Consider the following 26,797-nt stretch of genomic DNA (forward strand, 5'->3'; position numbering starts at 1 on the left):
AGAGCTACATTTGCTCTGGGTAAGCATTGCACTAGATATTGGAACATGGCCGTGATTCTCTCATTGAGACACAAAAGCATCATTGAGGTCAGGCATGGAGGGTGTTGGGAGTTGGTTTGCAGTCAGCATTTTAGTTCATCCCACAGGTGTTCATTGGGGTTCAGGTCTATACTTTTTTTTTTAGGTCAGTCAAGTTCTTCCACACCAGACAGTAAATAATTTGTTTAGGATCTCACATTGTCACGCTGGAACAGAACACGTCTCTCCCCTCTTTTCACTGGATTTCACTGGGGCCCATTATGTGGGAAGGGAGTGTCCACGTACAGTACTTTCGGCAATGTTGCAAATGTTGCACCATTGTAATTGAATCAAATCTCTCACAATGTTTAGAAACTTTCAATACTTTACATATTATTTAACAGGTTATTCCCCATGAAATTTGGCATATTGAAGAACTTATAATTTAATGTAAAGCTACACTATTGAGTATTTCTTATATTTTTCATTAGAAGCCAATATTTTTTTACAGGAAGCCAATGGTGTTGCTAGTCAAATCTGATCTGATTACCATGTGTATACACCAAACCACTATTTTTTTATTTTTAATCAATTTATACAATTATCTAAAAACTGACTGATGTTTACGTCATTTATCCCAAAACTAGCCCAACCAAATGGATTTGCTTCACGCACAACAGTTTCCTGATGATTACTGATTTTGTTCTAGAAATCAGAGATGGATGTTGAAAATAAATCAGTGTTAACCAGCACAGACACTTCCTGTTAATTGACAGCTGTGGTGGACATGGTCTGCTGGCCATCCTGGGCTACAGATGATACGATTTGTTACAAAAAAACAAGTGATGCTGACAAGTCTTAAATCTCTCTGTCTCTCTTTCTCTTGTCAAAACAAGGCCAGGAGTTCTGAAAGACTTGAAAACAATGGGCTCTGTGTCTCTCTTTATATTCTTCGTCACCCTGCTTGTTCTAGCTAGACAGGTAAGTTATTTTTGTAAACCAAATCATTTGTGGATTACAACAGTTGGTGAACTAGTGATCATTATGTTAAACATTTATTTGCATGTTTTATGTACATGTGCTAAATTTTTAAATGCACTTTCTAGGGTTGGGTCACAATTTAGATTAGAATAACTGGCTTCCTTTCTCACAGAAAAAGAAAAAAGAAATTTGAATTAAAGTTGCATAAGGTGCTCAATTTGAGGGAGTTAAGTACTTTTTAAAACAACAGTCATTATACTGTTTATCATGATGTTCCATATGTTGATTAAATGTAGTGACCTTATTATTTAAAACTACACTTACAGCATTTATGAATTTAATTGAATTCCATTTCAATTGTACTTTCCAATTTAGCACGTTTGAATTACAATTCTAAATCCCATTTGCTTCCTCAAATCCAATCCAATGCAAGGTTGGAATATAAAAGTATAAAAAAACAAATAAATGCTATATACTGTTTGGTTGAGGAATTAAGACAAATTGAGCAAAGATATCAGATTTTTGCTATAGTTTCTAAAGGATTTTAGCCAAGAGAGGCCATGCAGGAAAATTAATTTACCACAGCCAAAAAGTGTTATTAGGAACATTGCAGAATTATGTGTACAATTTATTTTAAACGTTGCTATTATTGATAATATCCACAATTAACAATTTTCTGCCATTTACTACAGGTAAATAATGTAAGTTAGCTGTAGGCTAACTTGCTATGAAAGGTTCGGCCTTGTGTGTGTGTTTATCTGTAGCTTTGAATATGGCTTACACAATGTGATTTTAGAATTAAAATAATTTATTTCATGAAATATTATATTCCATTCTCTTGCTGCTTATACGGAACACAGACAACTTATTATAGTTTTAAAATTTATATAATTTTTGTAAGGCAACATTTTAATTTAAATTTATAGTTAATTCTTACAGAAATAACATTAACAATATATAAAATGCTGCTTCATGATACCTTAATTGCAACTGCTAGTGACTGATTATATTAGAAGGAAGGTCATTCTAGTAGATATTTTATTTCATGCTATTTAATGTTTTATTTAAATGTATCACACTTTATGTATCACAGGGGTCAGAAAGTAAAAGTCCTGCCATATGTTTATTCCACTCATTAACTCAGCCAGCTGATTTCACTAATTATCTCTATCTCCTGGCTGAAAAACTGTGCTAATTTGCAAATCCGGGTGATTGGAACAAAATGCTGAGGAGGAATTTTACTTTCTGAACCTGGATTTGACACCTCTGCGTCTCGGTTACGTATGTAACCAGTCGTCTTCGAGTACAGTTAAAACGAGGTAATGCACATTGGCGCACTCCGCGGCGCGGGTATAAATACGGAAGTGGATGCACTCACTAGTTGTTTTTTTCGCTGAGGAGCCAGCCATAACTCGGAGACAGCGGTGGTGCAGAAATAGTGGCGACAGGACTACGTCACCGTTCCCTCCTTCAAGGAACGAGGGTTACATACGTAACCGAGACGCTCCCTTTCAGTCGCTCACGCGTCGACTGATTGGGATCCCAATTAAAACGCCACTAGTGCTGTCACCTTCCTGTCTAGACAAAAGCATTTTGATCCCCTCGCATTATTTGAGGCGGAGATGGGACAGGGCTTAGGCCAGGGAAGTCACTGCTGTTCCACAAGACCACTGGGAAAGCGTTCTCTTTCTTTGGAAAGGAATACACTGCAGAAGCCACATCCTGCCCGAAGGGAGGTAACGTGGAGAATACACATATGGACTGGGCAAATGACTGGGGAGTACAACATATGGAATATCACTGGGGTGGCTCCAGCCTATGACGGGGGGAGACTCAACCGGACCATGACGGCAGAGCCGACACGGGCTCGCCGCAGAGAGCCGTACCGTGGAAGAATACACATATGGGATCGCCGTAGGGATCACAACATATGGACCCAGCCTAACACAGGTTTCACCAGTGCATACGAGTGATAGGCCTTTCTTCGGACGCTCCGCCCCGCCCATTCCCGAAGGGTATGGAGGAGCTTGACATGGTTCGGCTAATAAGGGGAACTCACTGGAGCAAGAATTGTGCACGTATCCAGTCCATAGGAGGGGAATGGGGCAGCAAGCCGACACTTCAAACCGGGCTTACAGTAAAACTGGCTTTTATGCGAAGGGACACCACGGGAAGTAGCGGTTCGACACATAGGCTAGTTCACTAGCGAACGTGATAGGTGTCGCCCAGCCCCCAACTCTATTAATATCTGTTCAGCGATGCCCTCTGTGTCAATGCCTAGAAGGGAGCAAAACTCTCTCTTAGGAGGAGCTCACCACCCAGGTGGGCACGTGGATCTTGGGGAAATTAACAAGATGAATGCAACCACATGTAGTGGGCCAACCTCTGCTTGGAAACAGCCTTCCCTTCTGCTGGTCTCCGTAACAGACAAGAGCTGGTCTGAGGTCCAGGCTTTGCATTCTGAGCATGTATAACCGCAATGGAGCAGACGGACAGAGAAAGCTAGCCAGGGCTGTGTCTGCCTCCTCTGGGGCAGTGCTTGCAGGCTCACCATCTGGTCCCGTAGGAGAGGTAGGAACCCTGGGCACATATCCAGGCCGGGGTCTCGGATATCTTGAGAGTTAGCCGGCCCGAATTCCAGGTACGATTCGTTGACCGGAAATGCGTGTAAGTCCCTTCCCTGTAGATAGAGACCAAGCAAGCAGGATAACTGTTTCTCTAAAGACAGGATTTTTAACTCTCTGCCTGCAGAGCTCAAGGGAGGTCTCATCTCTGATGCTACTGCACTACAAAGTCCAAGAGGGTAAAGAGGGGTGCAAGGCAGATTCAGACTCCTTGCTCCCCTAAGGAACCTGACGATCAAGTCGTGCTTCCCACGGATTTGTATCCACTGCATCAATGTGTGTGTCAATACCGAGGCAACAACATTTTGAGGTGGAGGAGACAGCACTCACTCCAACCCATTAGCAGGAAAGAAGCACTGAAGTGATCGAACACCTTCGGGATCTCCTCACGAAGAGAAGACTCATTTCAACGAATAGGTTCCACTTCTAAGGGGGAGCATGCCTTATTTTCAGAGTGTGCTCTCATAGAAGTGATGGTCTCTTACTGCATAAAAAATATTGGGGTAGTAACCAGAACCTCCGGGTCCCGTTCTTTTTAGAACCTGACCTGGAACTCTCCAAGGTCTAAACGCGGGTGCCATCATGCCCCATCCCTGAGAAAGTACTCGGAGGAAGGAGTCAGGAAGGGCTGTCGAGAGGTCTGTTTGGGCCAATAAGGAGCAACTAGCAAGACCTGCTCCTTCTCTTCTCTGAATTTAGCAAAGTTGTGTGCAAGAAGGCTCACTGGGGAACGCATTTCTGCGGGGGGCCCGGTGCCAGCTGTGGCCAGAGTCTTTCTGTGTAGAGGGGTGTCCACTCAGACAGAAGAAAAACAACTGGCGGAGGGATGAGTCCAGAGGGGCAACACATGTAACTGTGCGGCCCCGAAGTGGTCACAAATAGCTGGACCGCCTGGGGGATGGAGTTTCCACTCTCTCTGGGCCAGATGCTATTGTGAGGCTTGTCAGTGGCATGCTTGAGCAGGCCAGAAGTAATAAGTGGAATGAAAAGACCTCAGAAGCTTCTGACTCTAAGGAGGAGGTGGCGGGCGAATTGCAACATGCGAGGGGAGCGTAGCTCAACGGTCACCATGTTGTCTTTTCAGATCAGTACATGTTCGCTGAGCAGTGATGTCTCAAAGCAAGGTGAACTGCAAGCAACTCGAGGCAATGGATGCCAATGCAGTCGGAGGGCCACCCAGACCTCCGTTACTGCATGCCCTTGTACGTGCCCCCTCAGCCGGTATTGATGAACACTCGTTCTAGGGACCGTTGGCCCAGAGAAACAAAAGGTCTGTTACGGACTGATGGTTTGGCGGCAGGCCAGGGTGCTTTCACAAGGAGTGTGCCAGTCTGCCACGGCCACCTTGGGAATTCGGCTATAAAGTCAGTGCTGAAGCGGTTTTCATATGGAGGAAGCCAAGCAGCTGCGTCTACCATATACCCCAGGAGCCTCTGAAGAGTTTCATTGGGACCCTTTCTCACTTCTATACAGCACTAACCATCCACATACTCTTTTCAGAGATGCGGAGGACCGAATCCATCTAGAAAAGATATCCTCAGCCCGTGGACGAGTTTACTCTTTCACATTTGACCTGAGGACCCCACTGGCTATGAGCACTTGAAAGGTAAACTTTGTACTGATACTTCACACCTTTCGAATGCACGAACACAGGATGGCCTGTGGTGCGGAAGGATAGAGATCTGAAGTACATGTCTCTCAGGTCGAACGCTGCAGACCAATCTTGGGAACGGATCATTTGGAAATGCATCCCTGTGTAACAAACTGAACGGAGGCTTTCGAAAAAGAGCCCGTCTCAATAAACGCAGGACCTAGATGGTCGTGACCCACCTCTCTAGGGTACAATGAAGCAATGGCTTATAGAAGCCAGCCTTCAAAGCGGCTGGAGGGAGCAGCTGCATCGCGTCGTTCGCCAGTAGACTGTGAAGTGAGCACACAAGACAGGAGCGCTGCTCAACACTTAGGTGTGACTAAAGTCACTAATTTTAGGAGCATATTTGCTCAACACCTAGGTGTGGAATCGCAAGTCTGATGGTACAGTTTGGGGCCATCTGGACAGGTTGGGAAGCTTTTTTTTTGGCTTCCAAGAACCGAGCCAGGGGACCACAGACGAGGTGTGGCAGGGACCTGGCTCGGAAGGCCTGAAGCAGGGTCTGAGTGTGGTGTACAACACTTACCTGTCTCCACGAGACAGCCAGGGATGCGTGAGTAGGCAGATGACCGGGTCCTCGAACTGCACCGAACTGCCGTGCTGGCGAATAAGAGGGGGCTGAGGGGTGCAAGGCTTTACAGGGTCGCACACCGTCAGTCTGGCCCTCTTGGGACCCTTTGTAAGCTCTGCCTGTCGGAACGGAAGGGAACTCACAGGCCTCAGGGGGGAGACGAGGATCCTCCATACAAAAGGCAGCGGCCACCGGACACAGGTACACCGCTCCACTGGATGGATAGCCTAGTAACCCATCACCGCTCCTCCGTCAAGGATAGTGAGGGGGGAGGAGCTAGTCAGGCCGTTTCTGGCAGAAAACGTGCCGTCCACGACCAGGTAAGTTCTCCATGCACTTTGGGAAAGAAAGGCACAGGGGCGGTGAGCTGAGAACAAGCGGGGCCCGCTCCGAGATACCAATCATCCAACCGAAACTGTTCAGGACACGGTGGAGGATTCCACTAGAGGCCGACAGCCTCGCCGGCTCGTTTCAGCATAGCTGACATTTCTGGATCTGGCTCGGGAATCGTTACACTCCGAGGGGGAGATAACACAGCCGAGTCATCATTTCCAGAGGTCAGCTCACCCTCTGATAATCAGCATCCTGTCCTCTGGAGGGGCGCCGAATAAAACGGCTGGTTGGTCCATTACAGAGGGACCAGCGCGCTCAACGGGGGCTCCACCGGCTGTGGTGTGATAGAGGAGTGAGGGGCCCACAGGGATTGGTTACCGGGCAGGGAAGCATATATATATATATATATATATATATATATATATATATATATATATATATATATATATATATATATATATATATATAATTTCACATGATGCAACCATTATGACCGTCAGAGGGGGACAGGGAACGACCGCATCCAGAAACGCACGAATGGAATGACAACTTGAAAAAGATGCAAACGCACCCGTGTTGCCCTTTCAGGAAATGGGACCCGTCACCAGTGCCAGAGCACACGGGGGAATGACCGCGGCAACACTGAACAGTGAACTGAAACCGTGAAATACTCACTTCTTTGTCCTCTGGCCAACCGTCAACAAGCACACAAAAATTATGCTGTTAACCCGGCAGTTGAGAGGTCAGAAACTTGCGATCACCACTGCACTTGCACTGTAGAACCACCAGCACTGGGAGAGTCTTCCAGAAGAACACTGACACACTCGGTGGTTGTAATATAACAACACTCTTCAGAGACATCGACATGAAGACCGATTGGCTTCGAAGCGAAGACCACTAGTGCGTGCATCCACTTCTGTATTTATACCCGCGCCGCGGGGCGGAGTGTGAGATGCATTTCACGCAAGCCAATGTGCATTCATTGTACTCAAAGCTGACAGGCTCCCTAAGTATGATCCCGATCAGTCGACTACGTTGAACGTGAGCGACTGAAAGGGAATTCTGACCTTGATTGCATGGGTGTTTCTGTTTTTAATAATGCAGTTTGACCAAACATATAGTCGGAACTTGACCAGTAACATTTTTTTTCTATAGTGGTGTGATGGTAGAAACAGAAGATGAACAGATTGATATTCAGGGCCACTCTCCTCAAGGTGTTTGTCCAACCTCTCTCATCTATGTAATTTCAGACAGGCGTGTTGATTTAATTCACTTCTTTATTAGTCTGTTGATTTCCTTCATGTGGCTTATGTTACAAAGCGATCACAGATCCCACTCTGTTTATTAAAGGAACAAGAGTGCAGTTTTCTATACCTACTTACAATAAATGAAGAACCCTTGGGGTTGAAGTGCAATGACAAATACATGTAGTTTTATTATATTATAATATAATATGTTTATACATTTTTTTTATAATATGTGGTTACTGTGTGAAATCTCCCCATTGATCTGTGTTTTTACACAGTAGCATAATTTATTATTATTTGATGTAATCCCCCAAGAAATGAGAGCCAATAAAGACTAGTTACAAAAATATAATTCAAAGTCATGAATAATTACAAGAACATATATATATATATATATATATATATATATATATATATATATTTTTGTTCGCAACATATACAGTAATGGCCAAAAGTAATGTCTGGAGGGGATATTTGCACAATATTTGCTTTTAATGATACTTCGGTTTCTATTTTACAATCAAAATATGAGGACACTAACCTTGGTTAAGGTATTAAAATGACAACATTAGATGGCAAAATAGAAAACTCCAGCATATACAGTAATTAAATATGGGTTTAATTGTATTATCCTTTTGTATTATCCCATTATTGTCCTTCGGATGAGACATTAAACTGAGGTCCTGACTCTCTGTGGTCATCAAAAATCGTCTCAGGTTACTACTGTAACCATAGTTCCCTGAGAAAGGGAACGAGACGATGCGTCACTTGACGCTTTGGGAACGCCCCCAGCGTGCATGCGTCTGAGCATCAATGTCAACTAGTCCAATGGAAAGAATGAGCGTCACGGGCGGGTGACGTCATGACCAGGAAGGGATAAAGGCTCACCCGGTGAAACGCGGCATTAGCTTCAAAAAGTCGAAGCAAGCCGATCACAGGGAAGCAGGAAGTATGGCAGGGTGACGCATCGTCTCGTTCCCTTTCTCAGGGAACTATGGTTACAGTAGTAACCTGAGACGTTCCCTTTCGAGGGAACTCGCGATGCGTCACTTGACGCTTTGGGAACGAGAATACCCAAAACGCCAGAATTCCAAGTACCTGAGTGTCAGTCTGTTGGAACTAAGCACTAAGCACCTGAGAACCTGGGGCAGCATCCAGGTCCAAACTGTAAAACCTGACGAATGTGAGCGGTGAGGACCAGCCTGCCGCATCACAAACGTCTTGGAGGGAAACCCCAAATAACAAGGCTTTAGAGGCCGCCATACCCCTCGTTGAGTGAGCTCTGACCACCAAGGGACACGGATGGTCCGAGTACTCGTATGCAAGTGAAATAGCCTCGACTATCCACTTGCTAACCGTCTGTTTAGAAGCAGGAAGACCCTTCTTAGGTGATCCAAAGCAAATAAATAACTGGTCGGACTTCCTCATAGAAGATGTCCGATGAACATAAGTATCCAGTGCTCGCACTGGACACAAGAGGTTCAGCCTTTCCTGGTCCGCAGATGTAAAAGGAGGAGGACAGAAAGCCTGCAGCACGATAGGCCTCGGAATCAAGGTCGGCACCTTAGGGACGTATCCCTGTTTTGGATATAAGAATGCCTTGACCATCCCCGGTGCAAACTCAAGGCGAGTGGGGGAAACCGAAAGGGCCTGAAGGTCTCCAACTCTCTTAAGGGACGAAATAGCTAGCAGAAAGATAGTCTTAAGGGTAAGAAATTTCTCTGAAACCGAATCTAAGGGCTCGAATGGAGCCCTAGACAGGCCTTCTAGTACTAATGCCAAATCCCAAGCTGGCACCCTAGTGCGAGTTGCAGGCCTCAGCCTCAATGTGCCACGAAGGAAACGTGTAATCAGGGGGTCTCGACCCAACGATGTACCCCCAACCAGGGCGTGGTAAGCCGTAATGGCCGCCACGTAAACCTTAAGTGTGGAAGGACATAAACCTGACGTAAAGCGCTCCTGCAAGAACTCGAGTACTGTGTTCACAGAACAGTTAACCGGATCCCACTGATGTCGGTGACACCATACAGAAAAAACTTTCCATTTCAGCGCATATAGTTTCCTAGTAGCTGGAGCTCTGGAGCTTAGGATGGTCTCAGCAGCCTCAGCTGAGAGACCACTCTCTATGAGTTGGGCCCCCTCAGAGGCCAAACCCACAGGTTCCAAATCTCTGGTCGAGGGTGAAATATTGTGCCCCCGGCCTGAGACAGAAGGTCTCTCCTGATCGGGATCTCCAAGGGAGGACCGTCTAAGAGATGGATCAGGTCCGCAAACCAGATCCGACTCGGCCAGCGTGGTGCTACAAGCAGTAGGCTTATTCCGTACTGGCGGACTCGTTCCAGAACTCCTGGGAGCAGAGCAACAGGGGGAAATGCGTACAGACGTAGCCTCGGCCACGTCTGCACCATAGCATCCAGCCCCAGGGGGGCTGGGTGAGTAAGGGAGAACCAAAGTGGACAGTGCGTCGTGTGCTGAGACGCAAACAGATCCACCTCTGCTTGGCCGTAAAACTCCCAAATTTTCTCCACCGCCTCGGGGTGGAGTCTCCAGTCCCCTGGCCTCAGCTCCTGCCTCGACAGGATGTCTGCCCCCACATTCTGGTCCCCAGGAATATACACTGCCCTCAGGGAGAGTACCTTCCCCAGAGACCACAGGAGGATCTGGTGCGCCAGTTTGCAGAGCGGACGCGACCGCAGACCCCCCTGACGGTTCAGATAAGAGACCACTGATGTGTTGTCTGTTCGTACAAGCACATGATGGCCCCTCAGGTCTGGGAGAAACTGTCTCAACGCATTGAAGACAGCCATCATCTCCAGGCAATTGATGTGCCACGAAAGATGATGACTTTTCCACAGACCCTGAACCGAGCGGCCTTCCATTACCGCTCCCCAGCCGGTGAGGGAAGCATCTGTCGAGATCGTAACACGATGGCAAAGAGCTCCCAATACCGGACCCTGGGTTAAGAACCAATGTTTCCTCCATATAATTAAGGCACGAAGGCACCGCCGCGTGACCTTGATCATACGAAGTGGGTTTCCCCTCGGGGAGAACCCTCTGGTCCTTAGCCACCACTGTAAAGGTCTCATGTACAGCAGGCCAAAAGGAATCACGTTGGACGCTGCCGCCAAGAGACCCAACAGTCTCTCGAACTGTTTCACAGTGCGTGACTGGCCTAGCTTTAGCTCTTTGGTGGCTGTCAGGATAGCAGCTACACGAACGGGCGATAGAGTGGCCCGCATCGTCACTGAATCCCATACCACACCAAGGAAAGTGGTTCTCTGTACTGGAGAAAGAACACTCTTCTTGGCGTTGAGCCTACACCCCAACATCTGCATATGAGCGAGAACGACACCTCGGTGCCGAACCGCCGACTGCTCTGATTCCGCCAGAATCAGCCAGTCGTCGATGTAGTTCAGAATACGTATGCCCTGAAGCCTGAGAGGGGCTAGAGCTGCATCCACGCATTTCGTGAACGTGCGGGGTGATAAAGCTAGACCGAAAGGAAGAACCCGATATTGGTATTCTTTGCCCCCGAAAGAAAACCTTAGGAACTTCCTGTGCTGAGGGAGGATGGAGATATGGAAGTAGGCGTCCTTCAGATCTATCGTGACAAACCAGTCCTCGGATCTGATTTGAGTCGCGATCTGTTTGAGTGTCAGCATCTTGAACTTGAGTTTCTGTACTGAACGATTCAACAGACGAAGATCTAAAATGGGACGCAACCCCCCATCCTTTTTTGGAACAATGAAATAACGGCTGTAAAAACCCGACTCTCTGTCGGGTGAGTACACCTGTTCTATAGCTTCCTTTGCTAACAGGGCCTTTACCTCTTGCTCCATTACCAGAGCCTGCTCGGGATGCACCACTGTGGGCAGCACCCCGTTGTAACGAGGAGGACGAGAACCAAACTGGATTCTGTATCCTTTCTCTACAATCTGCAGGACCCAATGAGAAATATTCGGCAGAAGCTTCCACGCTGCCAGAAAATTTACTAAGGGAACCAGCCTCTCGAGGCTGGTCTCTGGTGTTATCGAGACAGCCAATTCCGGAGCCTGAAACATAATGGCAGGAACTACCTGAACTGGCCGCTCTAAGGCCCCCCTCAGAGGGCGCGAAACCGATGCTGTGCCGCAGCATAGCATCAGCGACTCGCTGGAGACCGCTGCGCCCTGAAGCACCGAGGGTGGCAGGGTTGGCAGAACGGTCTCGTGAGGACCCCGAAATGGAACGGGCACCGTAAAATGAGGTGTACACCGCTCCACTTCGGTCGGGGCTGTCCTCACAGGCCTGATGCATGAACATCAGGACCTTTTTTTTTTTTTTAACCGAAGTCTTCTTCGCCTGAAGAACGGTCCTCAGATCCGGCTTCGACTTAGAAGACTTCGGTTGAGAGGGTTGCGTCTGTCTCCAGTCTCTACGTGGAGGTGCACGAGATGCAACACTCTATTTCTGATGCACACGATATGATGAGCTCGACGGCTGGGGCTGCTCACGCCCAGCAGCCCCAGGGGGCTGGACCCGGCGAGGGATAAACTTTTTAAAAACGTCCGCTTGTTTTCTTGACTCCTGAAATCTCTCGACGACCGCGTGGACTGCGTCGCCGAAGAGACCAGAAGGTTCAAGCGGAGCATCTAATAAAAAAGCTCGATCTTTTTCTTTAATTTCAGACAGATTTAACCATAAATGTCTCTCAGTAGCTACCAAGGCTGCCATAGACCGCCCAATTGCTTTGGCGGTCTCCTTAGTAGCCCTGAGAGAAAGATCGGTAGCCCGACGAAGTTCACGAATATCGTCATGACTGACTCCCTCACTACTATCCAGATCCCCCAGCAGGTCAGCTTGATAAGCCTGGAGCACTGCCATAGTATGCAGACATGCTCCAGCTTGACCTGCTGCCGTATAAGCTTTGCCCACTAACACCGAAGTGGCTTTAAGCGGTCTAGTGGGCAAAGCCGAGGCTTTCAGAGACGATGCGGGACCAGGGGAAAGATAACTGGCTAAATTCTCTTCCGCCTGGGGCATCGCCTCATAACCATACTCTTTCAGCCCTCTTATTCTCGAATAAGTGTTAACATGAGGGCTGAAAAGACGTGATGAGTATGGTTTATTCCACGATTTAGAAATCTCATTGTGCAAATCGGGAAAAAATGGAAGCCCTCGTGGTGGAGATAATGTGGTGGAGGATAAAAAGCGCTCATCTAATTTGCTTTTGGGACGAGCGCCCTTATTCTCAGATGGCCATTCAATATTTAATTTCTCTACAGCCCGCGACATAACATCCACCAGCTCATCATATGCTGGGGAAATAAATTGTGAATCCCTTTCCCCCATGTGTGTGCTTACACTCTCCACACTCATCACATCAACCTCCTCGGAGGAAGAGCAACAAAGTAATGGAGGGCTCTCTCCCCGGGCGAAAGAAACCGCAGAGCGTGCTTCCGACACCGGGGAGAGAGCACTGGATCTCTCGGGTAAGGAAGGAGAAAGAGCCCTCGGACCCGTCTCCAACCCCTCCGAAAGATCCTTTTGCGATCCCCAGGAATGCATTCTCCGCGCCGCCTCAGCAGACGCGGGTCCTGATCCCTGTGGATCGCGAGCCTGCCCACTCACTTTATCAAAGAGTGACAGGCGAGAGCGGAGCATGCGAAGCGGTAACATCTCACAATGCTGGCACTCAGCCCCCTCGAAGGCTGAGACCGCATGCTCCACTCCCAAACAAACGACACAAAGCTCGTGTGTGTCCCCACCCGTTAAATAACGCGGGCAGGGAGAAACACACTGTTTGTACACTTGCTTAGTTTCCATCCTTTTCCGCAACAGACAACAGTAAATAGACAGAGACAAAATGACACAGATCGCTTGCTGAGACACAGAAGCTAATGCCGCGTTTCACCGGGTGAGCCTTTATCCCTTCCTGGTCATGACGTCACCCGCCCGTGACGCTCATTCTTTCCATTGGACTAGTTGATATTGATGCTCAGACGCATGCACGCTGGGGGCGTTCCCAAAGCGTCAAGTGACGCATCGCGAGTTCCCTCGAAAGGGAACCCAAATTTGCCCCTTGGCCTCTGTCCATCATGGCCTCCTAATCATCCCCATATACAGTATGTATACTGATTGGCTTCATCACTGTCTCCTCTCCACCAGTAAGCTGGTGTGTGGTGGGCGTTCTGGCGCACTATGGCTGCCGTGGCTTCATCCAGGTGGATGCTGCACATTGGTGGTGGTTGAGGAGATTCCCCCTTCTTTTCCATGTAAAGCGCTTTGAGTACCCAGAAAAGCACTAAATAAATGTAATGAATTATTATTATTATTATTATTTTATTATTATGCTGAAAAGACAGAAAAAAAAATAGCTCAAAGGAAATACTGACTACAATGAATTGGATGATCTGCATAACTTATCACAATTCAGGTTTTTACTTTTCCAAAGGTTCTCAATGGCCAGATCCTCCAGAATTATGGAATTAAGAATTTAGACCCTTTACGGAGAGGATCCAGACCGGGAGTTCAAACCTTGCATACCGGTCATAGATACAGTATATGTCAAGAAGTATTCTGTATTGATAAGAATGCAATTGACAGTGTAATCTGATTAATGATAAAGAAACCCAGTATATACTGTATATTCTGAAAGAGTTTACCATATGACATTTGTTTGTGAAATGTATTGCAAGCATTTGGAGGTTGTCTCCAACAAAAGGTATTAAAGGGTTAGATCACCCAAACATTTATCATTTACTCACCCTCATGTTGTTACAAAGCTTTGGAACACAAATGAAGATATTTTTTATGAAATCTGAGAGATTTCTGTCCCTCCATTGACAAAATAAATCCATGTGAATCGGGGGGTTTAGTCCAAATTTCCAATGAGGTTCATTCTCGTGTGCTACGCAGCACGTTTAAGCTTCCGCAAGAACCAGTGAGGTTTGTTCTCGCACGTCAATTAAGTATCGTTGATTTTCTGTTTATGTACACTAATTAAGGTTTACGTGAATAAAAGCCTAATAAATCAGTTCATCATATAAAGTGATCACGTTTCTTCAGAAAAGTAAACCACTATATTCATATGGATTGGTTTTACTATGTCTTAATGAACTTTTTGAAGCGTCAAAGTAGTCGTTGCGTAGCTGTCAATGGAGGGACAAAAATCTCTCAAATTAAATTCAAAATATCTTCATTTGTGTTTCAAAGGTTAATGAAAGTCTTACGGATTTGGAACGAAGGGTAAGTCAATGATGACAGAATTTTCATTTTTGCGTGAACTAACCCTTTAAATCTAAGGATTCAAATACTTTTCCCACCATGCAATGAATGGCATGAAAACATGAAATTGTTTGTTTATATATAATTGTGATCATCTTATGATCAATTTATCCAGAAGTTGGGGTAAATCCAGTAGATCTCATTTTCCTGCAACAGTTTGTTTCTTTCTTTTATTTTTCACGGTCTCCAGGTTTAGACTAAAGTGTCATATGTTCTGTGAAAGCAAATTATTAAAAAGAAAAAATGAACTGGGATTTAATATTGGTTTGTCATCTGGTAATTTGTTTTACTTATCACCATGATTTTTCTCATCATTATGATTTTTTTTTTTAAATAAATTGATACTTTTATTTAGCAAGGACACATTAAATTGTTAAATACAAATGACAGTAAAGACACTTATAATGCAGCAAATTATTTGTTTCCAGTAAATGCTGTTCTTTAAACCTTCTGTTCAAAGAATCAAAGACACTGAATTGTGGTTTCCATACTTTATTAAGCAACACAACAGGAGGGTTTCTTCAGCACCAAATGAGCATTTTAGAATGATTTCTTAAGGATAACGGATAACGATAAAGGATAACTTGACACTAAAGAATGGAGTAATGGCTGCTGAAAATGGAGATTTGCCTTCACAGAAAAATAAAAATTTGAGATATATTACAATAGAAACCCAGTCCTTTAAAATATTAAAAGGATAGTTCACCCAAAAATGAGAATTCTATCATAATTTACTCACCCTCAAGATGTTCCAAACATGTTAGAGTTTTTTTTCTTCTGAAAATTAAAGTTCCCTTTCGTAGTCACTCCGAGTTACGTCGGATGACGACGAATTGGGGTTTCGCCTAGAAAGCCAATCATCTTCGTGTATTATAAAACGAGCCAATGGCGATGAAATGCAGTACCCTATTATGATCAAAGAACCAATACACTCATCACTGAGCACACAGAGCCGGTTGACAGTGCGCGACGCCCCCGGGCCTCGCCGCTCTCATCCCTCTCTGTCACAGAGTTGTCGGACCGCAGTGTGTGCCGCCTCCGGGCCTCGCCACTCCCATCCCCCTCTGTCCCAGAGGGTGCGGACGACAGTGTGTGCCGTCTCCGGACCTCACCACTCTCGTCCCCCTCTATCGCCAGACCCCTGGCAGAGCAGACCCCCGTGGAACGCTGGTCCTTCCCTGGTCTCCTCTGTCAGGACGCGGAGCATGACCGCGCCCCCGCACCGGGCCGCTTTGCCACCCTCGCCTGGGCCGGTCACTCCGCTTCGCTGCCCCTCCGGGGGGACGCCTGTGGTTCGTATGACCCCGCTGGTTCAGTATCTGACAGCTTGGTTGGAGCTTCCCAGCCTTTCTCACTGGGTTGCCCGAACTATCAGGCTCGGCTATGCGATTCAGTTCGCACGGTCTCCTCCCCGCTTCAGGGGAGTTCGCTTCACTATGGTCGGTGGCAACGCCCCTATCATGAGAGCGGAGGTTGCCACCCTGCTGGCGAAGGGTGCAATCGAGACTGTCCCTCCAGCCGAGATGAAGTCAGGGTTTTACAGCCCGTACTTCATTGTCCCCATGAAGTCTGGTGGGTTACGGGCCGATCCTGGATCTACGCGTCTTGAACCGCTCCCTTCACAGGCTGCCGTTCAAGATGCTCACGGCCAAACGCATTTTCGAATGTGTGCGGCCACGGGATTGGTTTGCAGCGATAGACCTGAAGGACGCCTACTTTCATGTCTCCATTTTACCTCGACACAGACCGTTCCTACGGTTTGCTTTCGAGGGGCAGGCATACCAGTACGCGGTTCTCCCATTCGGGCTAGCCCTGTCTCCGCGCGTCTTCACGAAGGCCGTCGAGGCTGCCCTTGTTCCCCTTCGGGAACACGGGGTTCGCATCCTGAACTATCTCGACGACTGGCTGATCCTAGCTCACTCTCGAGACCAGGTTTGCGAACACAGGGATCTTGTGCTCCGGCACCTAGCCCGTCTGGGCCTTCGGGTCAACTGGGAGAAGAGCAAACTCTGCCCGGTGCAGAGGATCTCTTTTCTCGGTATGGAGATCGACTCGGTCGCCATGTCTGCGCAGCTTACGAGCGAGCGCGCACACTCGCTGCTGACTTGTCTTCGACAGTTCGATGGCAAGAGTGCGGTCCCACTGAAATTGTTTCAGCGGCTCCAGGGGCATATGGCATCTGCAGCCGCGGCAACGCTGCTCGGATTGCTTCATATGAGACCGCTTCAGCTGTGGCTTCGCGATCGAGTCCCGAGGTGGGCATGGCATCATGGCACGTTCCGATTCCCAGAGACTCCGACCTGCCGTCAGTCCTTCACTCCGTCGAGGAACCTCAGTTTTCTACGGGCCGGAGTTCCCCTAGAACGAGTTTCCAGGCATGTTGTTGTCTCCACAGATGCCTCTTCCACGGTTTGGGGCGCCATGTGCAGCGGACATGCTGCCGCGGGCTCCTGGACAGGACCCCAGCGCCTTTTGCATGTCAATTGCCTCGAGTTGCTGGCAGTACGCCTTGCCCTGCACCGTTTTCTCACGTTGCTCAGGGGTCAACACGTACTAGTCCGTTCAGACAATACCGCGACTGTAGCATACATCAACCGTCAGGGTGGTCTACGCTCCCGCCGTATGTCGCAACTCGCACGCAACCTCCTCTTATGGAGTCAGAAGCACCTGAGGTCCCTTCGTGCTATCTACATTCCGGGAGATCGGAACTTTGCAGCCGACGAGCTGTCACGGTTTCGGCCCATCTCCGGCGAATGGCGACTCCATCCCCAGTCGGTTCAGCTGATTTGGGACCAGTTCGGGGACGCACAGATAGATCTGTTTGCATCTCACGACTCGACCCATTGCGCCCTGTTCTATTTCCTGACCGAGGGCACCCTCGGCACGGATGCACTGGCGCACAGCTGTCCGCGGGGCCTACGCAAATATGCGTTTCCCCCAGTGAGCCTTCTCGCACAGACCTTGTGCAAGATCAAGGAGGACGAGGAGCAGGTCTTTCTGGTTGCGCCGTATTGGCCCACCCGGACCTGGTTCTCCGAACTGGTACTCCTCGCGACAGCACCTCCTTGGCCAATTCCTCTGAGGAAGGATCTCCTTTCTCAGAGACGGGGCTCCCTTTGGCACCCTCGACCCGATCTTTGGAGGCTCCACGTGTGGCTCCTGGACGGGACGAGGCAGGTTTGAGTACCCTGCCACCAGCGGTGGCGGCTACCATCACTTCCGCTAGAGCATCGTCCACGAGACATGTCTATGCGTTGAAGTGGAACCTCTTCGTCAACTGGTGCTCTTCTCGTCGAGAAGACCCCATGAGATGCTTGATCTCTGTCGTGCTTTCCTTCCTGCAAGATGGGTTGGAGTGAAGGCTGTCTCCCTCCACCCTGAAGGTGTATGTGGCCGCAATCGCCGCATATCACGAAGCAGTTCAAGGTAAGTCTCTGGGGAAGCACGACCTGATCGTCAGGTTCCTGAGAGGAGCGAGGAGACTGAATCCTCCTCGCCCTCCTCTCGTTCCCTCTTGGGACCTCTCAGTGGTCTTAAATGCCCTGCAGAGGGCTCCCTTTGAGCCTGTGTCTATTGCCTGTGCGTCGGCTAGGTGCCTCCGTGTGCATGGTTCCTCCCTTTTTTTTTTCAAACAAACCCAACCTTGGTGAATATAAGAAAGAAAAAAATGCCTTAGGTTACGCATGTAAACCTAATCCAAATCAGAAAAAGTTGGGACATTTTGTAAAATGCATTAAAATCAAGAATCTATGATTTGTTAATTCTATTTCAACTTTTTTTAACTGACAAAAGTACAAAGAAAAGTTTTCAAATGTTTTCACTGACCAACATAATTGTATTTTGTAAATATGAACAAATTTTGATTTTGATGGCTGCAACACACCCCAAAAAAGTTGTGACAGAGACCAAATAAAAGTGAAAAGATTATCCAAATTAGATTATCCAACTCTTTTGAAACAGTCCACAATGAACAGGTGAATTGGTAATAGTTGAGGGTATCGTGTTTGGGTGTAAAAGTGCTTCTCAGTCTTTTTAAGCAAAGATGGGTCATGGCTCATCACTTTGTGCCAAATATCATGAGAGAATTGTCAAACAATTAAAAAAATCACATTTCTTAATGCAAGAATACAAAGAATGTATGTCTTTTATCATCCTCCATACATAATATTGTCACAAGATTCAGGGAATCCAGAGAAATCTCAGTCTGTGTAGGGCAAGGCAGGAGACCTCTGTTGAATGTGCGTGATCTTTGAGCCCTCAGATGGCATTGCACAAGATGCCATCATGCTAATCCGTTAAATACAGCCACATGTGCTCAAGAGTAATTTGGAAAACCGTTTTCACTGAACACAGTCTGACTCTGCATTAAGAAATGCCACTTGAATCTCTGTTACGCAAGGTGAAAGCTTTACATCAGTTCTATGTGGAGATGCCGGCGAGTTCTCTGGGCCTGAGCTCATCTCAGATGGTCTAGATTCGACAGTAGAAATGTCTGCTCTGGTCAGATGAGTCCATGTTTCAGCTTATTTTTGGAAAAAAATGGACCCCGAGTTCTCAGGCCCAAAGTCGAAAGGGACCAACCAGACTTTCACCAGCAACAGGTGCAAAAGCAAACATCTGTGCTGGTATTGAGGTGCATCATTGCAAACGGTATGGGTAACTTGCATTATTGTGAAGGTACCATTGACATAGAGGCATGTATTGTCATTGTACAGAGACATAAACTGCCATCAAGATTACATCTTTCCTGGGAAGCAAGACAATGTCAGGCCTCATTCTGCACATGCTAAAACTGAGTGGTTTCTAGACATTCTGCACCATAGAAGGGATGTGCCTGCCTGTTTACTGCAGTCCAGATCTGTCTCTTATGGAAAATGTATGACCCATCATGAAAAGGAGAATCAGGCAACGATGACAACAGACTGTTGAGCGGCTGTCTTGTATCAGACAAGATTGGGCAAATATTCCACTAGCAAAATCTCAGGTTACGTATGTAACCCTGGTTCCCTGATAGGGAACGAGACGCTGCGTTTGAGACGCGATGGGAACGCTCTGCGTGATTACGTTGTGAAGCACGTGTAAAATCAGTCCAATGGAAGCTCACTACGACATAGGTGACGTCATAGACCAGGAAACTATATAGCAGCCCTGAAATCAGACCGCGACAGCTTCTGAAAAACCTGAAGCAAGTCGATCAGGGCATGCAGGAAGTATGGCAGGCAAACGCAGCGTCTCGTTCCCTATCAGGGAACCAGGGTTACATACGTAACCTGAGACGTTCCCTTTCAAGGGAACTCGAGCTGCGTTTGAGACGCGATGGGAACCCCATACCCACTACGCCATAGTGACAAATGCCTGTTCTGTGTGAAGTCCTGCGCACACTAAGAAGCAAGCAACCTCGCCCCAGGAGTGGAGAGGTCAAGGTCATAAAACCTGACAAATGTATTCGGAGAGGACCATCCTGCCGCATTACACACGTCAAGAAGGGAAACTCCCGAAATTAAGGCCATAGAGGCCGCCATACTCCGAGTAGAATGGGCCCGCACAGCAATAGGTGAAGGCTGTCCCGCCGCTTCATAAGCCAATGAATAGCCTCGACTATCCATTTACTCATCACCTGTTTAGATGCAGGGCATCCTCTCTTGAGTGACCCAAAACAAACAAATAATTGCTCAGATTTACGCCACAGAGAAGCTCTGTGAATGTAGGCATCTAAAGCCCGGACTGGACATAACAGTTTAAGCTGTTCCTGATCTGGGGTATTAAAGGGAGGAGGATAAAAGGCCTGCCGCACTATTGGGCCCCCAACATTTAGTGGGACCTTAGGAATATATGCCGGTCTAGGGTAGAGGAATGCTTTCACCATACTAGGTGCAAATTCCAGACATGAAGGAGCAACCGACAGAGCATGTAAATCACCAATTCTCTTGATAGACGAAATAGCAAGGAGAAATATAATCTTTAGAGTGAGGAATTTTTCTGAAATCTCCTCGATGGGGTCGAAGGGAGCCAAGGCCAGACCCTCAAGTACAATGGCCAAATCCCAAGCCGGTGCTCTAGATTGCAGTGCAGGCCTGAGCCTCAATGTACCACGGAGAAAACAAATAATAAGAGGATCTCTCCCAAGAGAAGAAGCCCCGAGAGGGGTGATAAGCAGATATAGCCGCTACGAACACCTTTAAGGTGGAGGGAGATAATCCAGCAGAGAAACGGTCTTGAGGAAATCGAGAACTGTACCAACCGGGCAGTTAACAAGATTTAAAAAACGTTCTCCACGCCATGTAGAGAACAGTTTCCATTTCAATGTACATAGTTTTCTCGTGGAAGGAGCTCTGGATTGAAGGACGGTCTCAACGACCTCAGTCGAGAGACCGGATTCTATGAGCTGGGCCCCCTCAGAGGCCAAGCCCACCGTTTCCACAACTCCGTTTAACCCTTTTCTATTATGTGCAGGACCCATAGAGAAATATTTGGCTGAAGTTTCCACGCTGCCAGAAATTCCGATAAGGGAACCAGTCTCTCGAGACTGGCCTCTGGATTTGATTGAACAATCATTTCGGCGCCCTGAAGCGGCGAACCGGCAGGGAACAACCGAACTGACCGTTCTACAACCCTCCTCAGAGGATTGCACGGGGACGCTGACACCTCGGCGCCCTGAAGCGGCGAACCGGCAGGGAACAACCGAAGTGGCAGCGCTGCGACCCTCCTCAGAGAGTCGCACCCCAGCAGAACTCCCGGGAGCATTGATAACGGGGGGAATGTGTACAGGTGCAGCCTCGGCCACACCTGCACCATAGCGTCCAGTCCGAGAGGAGCTGGATATGTGAGGGAAAACCATAGCGAAAAGATCGACCTGAGCTTGACCAAAGATTTCCCATAGGAGCTCCACCACCACGGGGTGAAGTCTCCATTCCCCGGGCCTCAGCCCCTGCCTCAACAGGATATCTGCTCTGATTTACGAGATCGTCAGTGTGTTGTCCGGACCCTCCGCCGAGCGACCACTCATGATCACTTCCGACTTGTGAGGGAAGCATCCGTCGATAGCATAATGCGTCGACAAGAAACCCCCAACACTGGGCCTGGGCGAGGAACCAAGGTTTTTTCCACATGACCAAGGCACGTAGGCATAGCCGCGTGACCTTGATCATGTGAAAACGGATTTCCCCTCAGAGAAAACCCCTTGGTCCTGAGCCACCACTGCAGGGGTCTCATGTACAGAAGGCCAAAAGTAATTACGTTGAACGCAGCTGACATGAGACCCACAGTCTGAAACTGTTTCACAGTGAGTGACTGGCCTAGATAAACCCATATTACACCTAGAAAAGTGGTCCTCTGAGCTGGGAGGATCACACTCTTCTGGCGTTGAGTGGCAACCCCAACATCTTTAAATGAGACAGAACGACATCTCGATGCCGAACTGCCATATGCTCAAATTGAGCTAGGATCAACCAATCGTCGATATAATACAATACGCGAATGCCCTGGAATCTCAAAGGAGCCAGAGCTGCATCCACGCATTTTGTAAAGGTGCGGGTTGATAAACCTAGGCCAAATGGAAGAACCCGATACTGGTATGCTTCGCCCCATTTTTAAAGCGAACCTCAGGAACTTCCTGTGATGAATAGATACTTGGAAGTACGCGTCCTTCAAGTCTATTGTGACAAACCAGTCCTCGGACTGAATCTGTGATACAATCTGTTTGAGTGTAAGCACTTCCTGCTCCATAACCAGAGCCTGCTGTGAGTCCACTACCGTAGGGAGGACCCCCTGAAATCTGGGCGGACGAGAACCGCTGTAACCCTTTTCTATTATGTGCAGGACCCATAGAGAAATATTTGGCAGAAGTTTCCACGCTGCCAGAAATTCAGATAAGGGGAACCAGTCTCTCGAGACTGGCCTCTGGATTTGCTTTAACAATCATTTCGGTGCCCTGAAGCGGCGAACCGGCAGGGAACAACCGAACCGACCGTTCTACAACCCTCCTCGGAGGATTGCACGGGGACACTGACACCTCGGCGCCCTGAAGCGGCGAACCGGCGAACCGGCAGGGAACACCCGAACTGGCAGCGCTGCGACCCTCCTCAGAGAGTCGCACCCCAGTGGGAGCCGAGGAGAAACGATTTCTCAAAACCGTCCCTCTTTTTATTTTTTCGACAGGACTTCTTGTCTAAGCTTTATTAGAGATGACGACAGTCCTGTTTTTATTTAGATCTTGCTTACCTCTAACAGCTTAGTTCCTACGACCCTCCTCGGAGGATCGTAGGAAAAAGCAGGCACCTCGGCACCCTGAAACGGCGAACCGGCAGGGAGACCGAACTGACTGCTCTACGACCCTCCTCGGAGGATCGTATGGGGACGCTGACACCTCGGTGCCCTGAACGGCGAACCGGCAGGGAACAACCGAACTGGCAGCGCTGCGACCCTCCTCAGAGAGTCGCACCCCAGAGGGCGCCGAGGAGAAACGATTTCTCAAAACCGTCCCTACCCCGGAGGGGACCACCCTTAGAAGCCTGATAGCCTCAGCATCAGGTCTTCTTCTTTGCACTCTATGCCCGTTTAAGGAACATAGATTGGTGAGGAAGAAACCTCTGGAACACCGCTGAAAGGTTTAGTTTTCTTGAAAGCGGAGCGTCCAGAAGAACAGACATTTTTATCTTTCTTTTTCTTTATTTTTATATCAGAAAAACGTATACATATAAACATATATATATATATATATATATATATATATATATATATATATATATATATATATATATATTCTCGAATATATTCTCGAATAGAGTCAATGCTGACATCCTGACATTCATCTATGTCCTTAAATACTTTACCCACCAGTACTGCCTCATAAAATTTATTTATTATTAAAGATGGCTGGTGGGTAAAGTCGGGGTTAAAAATGATGACGCCGACTCGGGAGAGAGAAAGCTCGCAAGCGTCTCTACAGTATAATCCAAGGCACTGTCATACCATGATACTTAATACCCTTAACATTACTCTAGTTAAGACGTTTGGGTATTAAACAGATAAAATAGAAACCGGTTTATTCCGCGATCTAGACACCTCATTGTGGAGATAGGGAAAAACCAGTAGTCCCCGACGAGGAGGCTGAGATACAGAGTTTTCCTGTTTTTTTAGATACATTTCATCTAATAAACTCTTTTTATTTTCACTCTCATAATGTTCAGCTGTCCAGTAAATATTTAACTAGCAACAGCATTAGAAAAACCTCCTTTAAAAAGCTCATCTTTACTCAACAGAGTTATGAGCTGCCCATTTATTGAAAAATCAAACATCTGCCTTTTTCTTAATACTTTTATTTGTTTTGTTCACTTTTTCTTTAACAAAACACTAACGATAGCAATTCCTCGGAACTGGAAATCGCAGCACACTGGATCTGCAGGTGAAAGCTAAGATAGGGCGGAGCCCGTCCCAACCCACGCTGTCAGATCCGTTTGCGAACCCCAAAATGCGAGTCGCCGCCGTGTCCAGGCAACAGCGGGTAGCGCGAACCGAACCATTCTCCTCAAAGAACGATCTGCGACAGCGGAGGGTCTTCATAGATAGACTCATACAATGCACACAATCAGCCCCCTCGAGGACTGACTGGGCATGCTCCACTCCCAAACAAGCAACACAAAGCTGATGTGTGTCCCCACCCGTAATATAACGAGGGCAGGGAACAACACGCTGTCGCGGTCTGATTTCAGGGCTGCTATATAGTTTCCTGGTCTATGACGTCACCTATGTCGTAGTGGGCTTCCATTGGACTGATTTTACACGTGCTTCACGACGTAATCACGCAGAGCGTTCCCATCGCGTCTCAAACGCAGCTCGAGTTCCCTTGAAAGGGAACTCCAACAATTAGTATCCTCAACTCCCAAATGATTAAAAAGTGTAATTCAAAGGAAAGGTGAAGTGACACAGTGGTAAACATGTCTCTGTCCCAACTTTTTTGGGGTGTGTTGCAGCCATCAAAATCGAAATTTTTTCATATTTACAAAATACAATTATGTTGCTCAGTGAAAACATTGGAAAACTTTTCTTTGTACTTTTGTCAGTTAAAAAAAGTTTAAATAGAATTAACAAATCACAGATTCTTGATTTTAATGCATTTTACAAAATGCCCCACCTTTTTCTGATTTGGGGTTGTAATAAGCACTTAGCAAATGCATCTGACCAGCTTCTAAAGCCAAATGCAATTAATAATTGCATTTGTCAATCGTCAACACTAGTCCACAAAGTTTTGCCCGAAGTGCAAATATGCAATACTGTGGTATATTGAAATACATGTGTGAACACTAGGTGTCACTAAGGTACCAGTTGCCTAGTTGAACAGAATGGTCACGAAGAAGTGTTAGAAAGGAAGTTGATAATAAAGAGCAGAAAGACAACGTCGAATTCTCTCTCGAGTGATTATTGTGAACGATACAACATATTGGCGACGAGGATGGCCCTACTTGCTCTCTCACCCCCTCCTGCATTTCTGGAAACTCCGGGTGAGCCGACGATACCGTTTAATTCATGGATTCGTATGTTTGATAATTACGTGATTGCACTGTCGGCAGAGGACATACCGGAGAAGAGAAAGCGTGCTTTGCTTATTCATTGCTTGGGTACGGAGGGACAGAGAATTTTTTATACACTCACTGTGGCCGATGATAAATATGAGACTGCGCTGGTTGCTTTACGAGGATTTTTTGTTCAGAAGGTGAACGTGGTCGCTGAGAGGAATAAATTCCGCCAGCGCGCTCAGAGACTCGGTGAACCTATCGTGCAATATGTGGCTGCTCTGCGTGAATTGCTTGTGAACTGTGACTTCGGCGCGCTCACGGATGACATGATTAGAGATCAGATCGTAGAGAAGACATGCACTCCACGTATTCGGGAACGTCTGCTTTTGGAAACGGACCTCACTCTTCAAAAGGCAATTACTATCGCCGGACAAATTGAGTCTGCAGTTGCGGAAGCTAAAGCTATGGAGCGCACTGAAGCTTCAGTTAAAGTGGTGCATACTGGCTCACGTGACTGTGCAAAACCGCGGTGGCGACAGAGACCTACTTCACGTAAGTTCACAATTTCTCATCCGATGCCATCGAATGAATCACAGAAAAAGCTAATGGATGCAAAAACATGCTTCCGTTGCGGAGTTACTTCACATCTTGCAAACTATTCCAAATGCCCAGCCAAACAGTCTAAATGCAGACAGTGTGGTAAAGTTGGACATTTTGCCAGAGTTTGTCGCAGTTCTGCATCCACGTGCAATGTGCAAGAAGTTTCTGCACCTGAGTTAACTGTCTTAAGCATTGAAACGCCACTGCCGATGAAACAGAAACAAAATCTTACATGTAATGTTTCTTTGCACACTGCGTGTGGGAAATCAGTCGATGCTGAATTACTGGTGGATACTGGCTCAGCTGTTTCCATTCTCCCAGAACATCTGTACCACCAACACTTTGCAGATAGCTCTCTTGCTGTGCCTAATGTTCGTTTGGTGACGTATTTGAAAAAGACTATTCCAGTTTTAGGGTGCCTTGCCACTACAGTTACATATGAGGGTCACCATACGCAGGCTTCTTTCTACATTGTACCCGGCGGAACACCATTGCTTGGCATGGATCTCTTTACTGCTTTGCATCTTGAGATAAGGAATGGATCGATTGCATCTTTCGCAGAGGACGGTCAAACTACTGTTAACTTCACTGAGCCATTGGGTGTTGCTGCTGGTTTTGTACATAAAGTAAATGTGCGTTCAAATGTGCCGCCAGTACAACAGAAACTGCGCAGGTTGCCATTTGCAGTGAGAGAGGCAGTCTCACAAGAGCTACAGAGGCTAGAATCTGAAGGGATCATTGAAAAAGTGCCATCATCACCTTGGGTGTCGCCGGTGGTGGTCATCCAAAAGAAATCTGGAGGAATTCGACTTTGTGTTGATTTAAGAGAGCCAAACAAAGCTGTCATCATAGATAGTCACCCGTTGCCACATATTGAGGAAGTTTTTACAGAGCTACGTGGGGCTTCTATGTTCTCTACAATAGATCTCCAGAATGCATACCACCAAGTGACTTTGCATCAAGATAGTAGGGATCTCACAGCTTTCGTTACC

General features: G+C 47.2%; 1 protein-coding gene across 4 annotated transcripts in view; it reads left to right on the forward strand.

Moving 5' to 3' along the window:
- adcy2a (adenylate cyclase 2a) overlaps window positions 1–26,797 on the forward strand; it is a 195,058-nt gene that overhangs the window by 157,264 nt on the left and 10,997 nt on the right. For all 4 annotated transcript variants that reach the window (XM_077207341.1, XM_077207345.1, XM_077207353.1 and 1 more), the window contains one exon: window positions 915–999. In XM_077207341.1, coding sequence (XP_077063456.1) covers window positions 915–999 — 85 coding nt within the window. The remainder of the gene's footprint in view (window positions 1–914; window positions 1,000–26,797) is intronic.

This window comes from Siphateles boraxobius, unplaced genomic scaffold (assembly GCF_051911475.1).
Source record: "Siphateles boraxobius isolate OS27281-9 unplaced genomic scaffold, OSU_SipBor_1 12, whole genome shotgun sequence".
NCBI classification, from domain to species: domain Eukaryota; kingdom Metazoa; phylum Chordata; class Actinopteri; order Cypriniformes; family Leuciscidae; genus Siphateles; species Siphateles boraxobius.